Source organism: Sinocyclocheilus rhinocerous, unplaced genomic scaffold (genome assembly GCF_001515625.1).
Source record: "Sinocyclocheilus rhinocerous isolate Xijiao unplaced genomic scaffold, SAMN03320098_v1.1 scaffold534, whole genome shotgun sequence".
Taxonomy (NCBI): Eukaryota; Metazoa; Chordata; class Actinopteri; order Cypriniformes; family Cyprinidae; genus Sinocyclocheilus; species Sinocyclocheilus rhinocerous.
In genome coordinates, this window is record NW_015646352.1 from 3,107,825 (window position 1) to 3,116,271 (window position 8,447).

Consider the following 8,447-nt stretch of genomic DNA (forward strand, 5'->3'; position numbering starts at 1 on the left):
TAATGGGTTTTCATGTTTTTGTCTCGGACACGGCATCAACACAGTATGGTGAGGGGCGTAACATTTCCGTCTCATGCTTGAGGTATTCGGCCAATCACAACGGATTGGATAGCTGGCCGATCACAGCACACCTCGCTTTTTCAGATCGATGAGCTTTGTAAAAATCGACGCGTTTCAAAAAGGCGGGGCATAGAGGAGAAACAATAATGTACAGTATGTGGAAAATAATGTGTTTTTTTTACTTTAAACCGCATAAACACATTTCATTACACCAAATACACAAAATAATGTTCTTTTTAGCAGCATCATATGACCCCTTTAAAGGAATAGTTCACCCCCCAAAAAAAAAATTGCTGAAAATTTACCCTCAGGCCATCCAAGACATAGATGAGTTTGTTTCTTCATAGGAACAGGTTTGGAGAAATGTAGCATTACATCACTTGCTCACCTCTGCAGTGAATGGGTGCCATCAGAATGAGAGTCCAAACAGCTGATAAAAACATCACAATAATCCACAAGTAATCCACACGACTCCAGTCCAACAATTAACATCTTATAAAGAGAAAAGCTGAATGTTTGTAAGAATCAAATCCATCATTAAGACATTTATAACTTCTTATGGTTGCTTTTGCCTAAAATGCAAGTCCTCTATCCATAATAATGCTTACTCCAGTGAAAAAGTTGTCTCATCAGAATCAAGAGAGACTTTTATTCTGACGGCACCCATTCACTGTAAGGGATCCATTGGTGAGCAAGTGATGAAAAATCTGATTTCCCATGAAGAAACAAACTCATCTACATCTTGGATGGCTTAAGAGTAAGTAAATGTTCAGCAAATCTTGATTTCTGGATTAACTATTCCATTAAAGCTTTAAGTTTTCAGCATCAGTGCTCCAGGAATATTCCATTTCCCGCTTTTGTTTACTCCATTGTTTCTCAGACTTCAGAGACTGTAGCATTTTAAAAGGAGTCATTTACAAAAGAGTCGTAAGTGCATTAAGTCATCACACAGGAGGAAATGACTTTGTGGCTGGCTGGAAACGAACAGGTGCTCTTTCAGGTTCATTTAGCGTCGCTTTCGAGCGAGGAAGTAAATTGCTGCGGGTAAAGTCCAGCCTAATCCTGTTTTTTCTTTCTGTTTTTTTTTTCTTGCAGCGATTTACATGCATTTGAACCCGAATCAGCTTTTGTCTGGTCCGTTGTGTCATTTTCAGCGAGACTGAGTAAACATCTGCGAGAGAGTGGTGATGGTAAAAACGGCCTAATTAGGATGAAGTTCTGTATTCCCAGCTGCTCACTATGTTTAGACAGACGACGTCTTGTGCGGGTAACCTCCTCTCCTGAGTGCCCTCTCACAATGCAGCCTGTGAGGTGAATGCAACACAACAGTTGGCGTAATAAGACAATTAGCCCGTGCAATTTGTAACTTTCTTAATTGCACTGCAAGCTTAAAGTGCTTCCAATGCACCCGTCACCTGCTAATTGTGAACCTATCACTCACTAGAATAGGAGATGGAGAAAACAAAAGGCCGTTCTCTCTCTCCATCTTTGTCTCAGGCTCTCTCTCGTCGTCGTTTTCTGTCCTGATTAAATAAATGCTTTTTAATTAGTTTGGAAGTAATGCATGTGTTCGCCATCCTTTGTCTTAATCTCCACTGGTGCCTTTGTGAAAAAACCTTCTGTGATGGAGACTCGTACAATCGAGTGTGCTGAAATATTTACCATCGTCATTGGACGCCTGCCACAATGTGGAATTGCCTCAGCAGCCCTAAATGAAATTGTCCCTAATATGTTTCTGCTGATTAGAGCCTCTGCTTAGACGAAGAACGGGGCGTTTGCCAGCTAATACAAAAGGCTATCCTTGAGTGCTGTCCATTTATCAATATTTGCTTTTTTTCCCTCTGAGAATTAGCCTTCGTGATGGGGGAAAATAGTAGAATGACTCGTAACTTTGGGCAGTAAGTGTTGATGTTGGATGGTGGCTTATCCAAAACTCCTGTTTGGAGTAAATAGCAGATGCTGTCGTGGTCGGCCATATGGAGCTCGCTGCCTCGCAGCAGACTGAGAGCTGGGAATGGAAGCAGGTGGAAGGTACAGAGATTAAAGACCCGCTCAGGCTGCCTTACATCATTGTAAGTTGCGCTTCGGTAGCCGCGAATTAAATCTGCTCAATTTGACGTTTCTGTTCATATTGAAGATGGGTCATCAACTTGTGTGCAACGTTAGGGAAGGTTACTTGTAAATGTATGCGCAATGTGTTACTCCAAAAAAAGTAGGAAATTGCATTGCATTGGGCCTTATTCAAACAATAAACAAAATCAATTTCTTTGTATGTTGTTGTAAAAAAAATCTTACAAAATTAACATTTTGTGGTTATTTTTTTTACTTGATTATAATATTAATGCATTTTAATAAATAAAATAAATAAATAATAATTAATTACATGCAGTTTATTTATTAATAATAATGTAAACACAAAGTGAAATAGCTTTTAAAATACTTTTACCTTAATGTGAACATGTTTTTTTTTTTTACTTGATTGGAAAATACAATAAAAACTATTATAGGAGCAGTTAAGATTGCTTTTGCTATTTTTCTGTATAAATAAATATACAATTGATAATATTATAAAATCAATATCAATAAAATTAATATGTAATAAATAGTAAATACATTAAAAAAATGTTTTACTAACATTTGTTAAATATTGAATTTTAAAAAATTATTAAAATGTAATAATAATAATGTAAAAAAAAAAAAAATGAAATAGCATTTACAATATTTTTGACCTTCCTAAATGTGAGCATTTTATTTGATTGGAATATATACATTTATAAAAATAAAACATATAAATATACAATTAAATAAACATTGTATAACATACAAATATAAAAAAAACTATTATAAAATACTAAAATATAAAAAATATTATTTTAAATTGTGCTGTTTATTTAACAAATGTATGTATTTTGAATTATTTGGGAAAACATTCATGAAAATGTATTATTCTTACAAATTTCTGTATGAATTGATATGATTACATTCATTTGACATTCAATTCTGTAATGTGTTTTGTTTACGTTTTGTTCTGCTTGTGTTTCATGAATGAGGTCTATTGTTAGTAAAGGTAATAGTTATTGCCCGTTTTCCAAGTCTCCATTTCTTGCTGAATAGAAGCTTGCGACTGTTTTTATTTACTTAACATATTTAAAGTGGCTATTTTTGTTGTTTAAAAGTTTGTCTTCCTGATATAGTTAGCATGCAATAGCTAATACCCTGTACGAGTTCAAAATGTAACACATTACCTCAAACATACCATTGACAGTACACTACAAAACAAAACAACCCCCTTGTTGGAGAGCTTTTCTTTGTTGATTTTCATTTCTCATGGTGACCCACTATATGTTGTTCTATCGATCAAATTTCTTCATAACACCTGCCGTCTGTAATGTCGTGGCAGTATTTATTAGGGTGTTTGAGGTTACATTCCTCACTCAAGGGCAGAGCCGCAGTAAAGCTCAGCGGGGACTTGAACCGGCAGCAGATAGGGTTGCTGCTCCATTACCCTGCCCAGTGGACCAAGCGTGGTTTCATTCATCTCTGCATCAGAGGCAAATCCACCTGATCTCTTGTGTTTGGATCGTTTCATACTGCAGCTCCCGATAGGCGCTCACATGAAGATTTGGATGTAAAACGATGCAATTGTGTGTGTGTGTGTGTGTGTGTTGAGTAAATATACTCTACAGGCATATGTTTGAGCAGTCAGGTTAAATGAACTGCATTCAGAGATCACACCAACTATCTACAATAAAACTTATGAAAATACATGAATGTTGAAAAACAAATTACATCAAAGGGGTTGGCTCAGTGTGTTTTGCAAGGTTATATTACCTTGAATTACCTTTTATAAACTCAGAATGAAATCACATTTACAATAAATTTTGATGTGAGACTTTTAGGACTTGATATAGTTTTTAGTTGATTGGAATAGGAATGTAAATAAATAAATATTCACTAACATCAATTTTATGAATAAAATACAATAATAATAATAATAGCAACATTTTGGACTTGACATATTTTTTATTGGGAAGTTAATGCATTTAAATATTTACTAACATTTCATTTTTTAATAATAAAGTGAATTAATAATGACAACAACATTTTAGACTTTTTTACTTGACTGGAATATTAATGATATAATATTAAATATTAAATAAATACATACAATTTCTAACATTAATGCATTTTTACAAAATAATAACGAAATAAGTTTATTATTATTATTATTATTATTATTATTATTATTATTGTTGTTGTTTTCTTTTACAAACAATTAATTGAATTATTTGGAAAAAACATTATTACTAATTTATCATTCTAACAAATTTTTGTGTGACTTGTTAAAAGATTTTGTGATTTGTTTTTAATAATAATAATTATAATAATAGCTATTATTATTATTATTATTGATGAGTCATGCAAATTAATACCAGGTGCATTTATTGAAAACTGTAAATAGGTTAAATTTTTATTTCATATTGCCTTTAAATTTCTTCTAGTTTATTTAAAACAATTTTATTTCATGCACATTTTTCTTTCACTCGATATGTCATAAAAGTCTGTTTTTGGTGCCATGTTCCTTCAACTTACCTGATCAGCCTGAGTGACCGCAATCCGACTCATGAAATGCACACGTTTCTCAATCTCTGTTTTGCAGCACCGCCCGCAGGAAGACTGTCGCACAATCCGCTCAATCTCTCTCTCTCTCTCTCTCTCTCTTCCCCTCCAGATGTGCAGCACATTAAGCGCAGAGACATCGTGCTTAAGAGGGAACTGGGCGAAGGGGCCTTTGGGAAGGTGTTCCTGGCAGAGTGCTACAACCTAAGCCCCACTAAGGACAAGATGCTGGTGGCTGTCAAGGTAAGAGATGATCCCTCCATTCCAGCAGGGCCGTGGCGCTCTCCAGTTACACAGGACTCATTCCAAAGGTCAAGCCCTTTTTTTCATCCCCCCTCGAATGACATATAAAGTTGATCCCCCTGTGCCCACCAGAGAGGGCTTTCTTTCGGGGAACGATCGCGAGACGTCTTGGTGGTGGAGGATTTGTTGACTAAGATCAATGATGGAAAGAGCTCTGCTGTGCTCCGAGGAGAGATCAGCTACAGTTGCGTTTAATATTTGCCATTGATATAAGGTTAGGGAGGGTATTAAGATATTGCAGTGCTGTGGTTTAGTCTTCATGACATAGACAGAGAGGAATGCGTCACCGCTGTGGGCAGACAGTTCCTGGATAATGCTTTAACATGGTTTACCACATGGGACTATTCACCAAGGTCAAGGAACTCAGCGTCCAGTGGGCTGAGGCGCTCCATTGAAGACCGTCTCTAGATCAGTGATGATCTATAAGTGCGTCAGTTTGTCTGTCAGTTTAGAAATGTCAACGTTTCAAGGTTTCACAGATGCTGACTTGTTGAAGTATGAAGTCAAACATATAGTATTTTGTTGTAGAAATTTTAAAAGAATTTTGAGTTTGCATTTCGCAATTCTGACTTTTTTTTTTCTATAACACTCTATTTGGGTTATATATGTCTAGTCATAATGTTACCTGCACCCAGTTCTCCCATGTGTTTCCCTTTTTCATCATCTTTGAGATGATATTGGCTATCATGTTGTGGATCTTTAGTTCAGGTCAGCTGGAGAATAAATCTGGAGCAATAATACTGTCTGCTAGTGATGGTTTATCATCCCTCAAAGCATATTATTCTGGAGACGCTGTAATCAAGAACGATGGAGCTGCCGTTTTCTTTCTGATGGTAGCAGAAGAAGAGTCTCATGTGCAGAAGAACACAAGCAGCTACATGCCCTGCTTTATTACTAACCCATGGGAAGTAAATCACAAATAAACTCACTAATATCTAAATGTTTTCTTTTAGACAGCAATGAAATTACATAGAGAGCATGTGTCATGCTTCTCAGATTTTTCAATTCTAAGAAAAAGGATTGGAGGACTAGTAGTGCCACTAGGTACAATGAAATAATAAATTATTAACTCACTTGTCAACCTGACACATAAATAGACAAATTTATTTATTTATGTATTTATTTAATTCATGCTTGTATTCATTTCTTAGTCCATTTTCCAACTGCTTTTTCCAAAGGCTCCATTAATATTAAAAATATCTGATGGTTCAGAATAAATCCCAAAGATGTCTTTGATTAGTCTAATATTAAAGATATTAAAAAGTCTCCAATCGAAAGGCAGAGATCTCATTAAATACATTTCTGTTCTTGGAGGAACCTGAGAAATGAGTTTGAGCTGCAAGCCATTTCATTTTATACCTCTATACTTCCAATGTCTTTCAACAATGGTGTAGTTTTCATCTATTTTTATTTCACCTAAGGAACTCTAGGAGAAACATCTGGTCTGAGGCAGAGTTGACACCTAAATGTGTCTCCTCAGCTTTGAAAGAGCAACCTCTGAGCAATAAAACGTTCCTCTGGGAAGCTGCTTGGCTTCGTTGGCTTCATGGAGCTCTATCACAGCAGCTGCTGTTGGACGGCTGTGAAAGCAAACTCAAATTCAGAGGTCAAGTTTTTCCTTGTATTTTGGCCAAAGAGCTGCCAGCGTCTCTCTCGTACCTTTGCTCTCCCCCATTTCCACCTGATGCCCAAGACCTCCAGACCCTTATTACGAGTGACAGCCCCCCAGGTGGTGCTGGATTCGTCCCCTCTGCTCTCTTCAACCTGTGCAGGTGGCCAATTTCGCAACACAGGGGTAATAAAGCATTATGGATAGGGATAGATACCTCGCCATCTGCGAATTGGTTCTCTCATCCATCTCCAACGCATGAACCTCTTTGCAATTCCTGATATGGATTAACCCACGGTAGCTCTAATTAAAATTAAACTGCGAGCTCTGAGGGCGAAACGCAATTATAACATAATTGAAGGAGCGATTCCTCACAAACACACTGTGATGCAAGTATCACGGCCAAGGCCGCAGAGGGGGGTTATTTTTCCGTGAATGACGGGATATAAGATGACAAAAAGACGGATGTGTACAGGCAACTATTTAATCTTTCAGAAAAGACAAAGACAGGCACAAACAAATCAGAGACGGTCATTTGTGCATCTTCCTTGGTGCCCTGAGGTTTAGTCCATGAATATGTGCCTTGAAAATGTTGAAAAATATATGATCTGTTATGAAATGTGTTACATGAATAATTGAAAGTACTTTGGACATCTACAATATCTGTGCAGTAATTGTGTTAACTCATCTAGGTTTTGATTATGCATTTAAATATATGTCAAAGTTTTAAGGTGTCACAGATCTGGATATTTATATTTTGTTGTGGATATTTCCCTGATAGATTTAAAGCACTGTGCAATAATAAAGATCTGTGCAATAATATTTGTCAACTCATCTACATTTTGATTATGCATTTAAGTATATTGTCAAAAATAGCTCTGCATGCTCAATTGGTTTGTGGCATATTGTATGTTTGGGATTCATAAACCATTAGAGACGGAACCGTTTAGATCCAGATTAGTTGGAGCGGTTAGTCTCATTAACCTGATTAATTGTTCACTTGAATTATTTATTACCGACTGACTCATTTAAGCTCCCTTAATTAATTTACTTGTACCAAGAGTATCAAAAAATAATAGCAAAGGCACATTTAATTCATGGATATACACAATATTTCCAATCATATTAATGATTTGTTTTTGAAATACGGATTTTAATTTCACTTTCCCCCAAAATATCTTTGGTTTCACCCACAATGCTTTCGTATCTGGCTATTATTGTGGTTATCAGACAATAAACTGGCCACCTTATGTATCTACACAGACTCTGAAGGATCCCACCCTTGCGGCGAGGAAAGACTTCCAGCGGGAGGCCGAGCTGCTGACCAACCTTCAGTACGAGCACATAGTGAAGTTCTATGGCGTCTGCGTGGACGGAGACCCGCTTATCATGGTTTTCGAGTACATGAAACACGGAGACCTCAACAAGTTCCTCAGGTTTGTGGCTGTTATAATGCCGTAATCTTTGTGCTTTGCTTGTGTAATGATGAAAATGAAATTCAATGAAAATACAAAGGGAATCAGTTATTATTGATTGAGGTCACAGACCAAGTGTAACATAATTATACAACCACTTAATTCCGATGTGATGCTCTGGGAATTCCATAGTCTTACGAGACCAGAATTTCTCAACCAGAGGTTTGTGATGGAATTGTGGTGGGTTATGATTATGACAGAATGCCAAATTAATTTTAAAATATATACAGTACATTTTTAATTAAATGTTCTAAATGAGAACACAATATAACACAGTATATGGGTAGTTGATGCTTAACATGTCCATGAACCTTTATTTAATCTATCAATATTTTAGAAATGTACTAGAAATACATTTTTACCATATATATATATATATA

The 8,447-nt window shown here is 36.2% G+C and overlaps 1 protein-coding gene across 1 annotated transcript in view; it reads left to right on the top strand.

The window, feature by feature from the left end:
* The window catches only part of LOC107707526 (NT-3 growth factor receptor-like), a 200,537-nt gene that overhangs the window by 176,383 nt on the left and 15,707 nt on the right, over positions 1-8,447 (top strand). The window contains exons 13-14 of the mRNA XM_016511587.1: positions 4,793-4,923; positions 7,856-8,028. Coding sequence (XP_016367073.1) covers positions 4,793-4,923; positions 7,856-8,028 — 304 coding nt within the window. The remainder of the gene's footprint in view (positions 1-4,792; positions 4,924-7,855; positions 8,029-8,447) is intronic.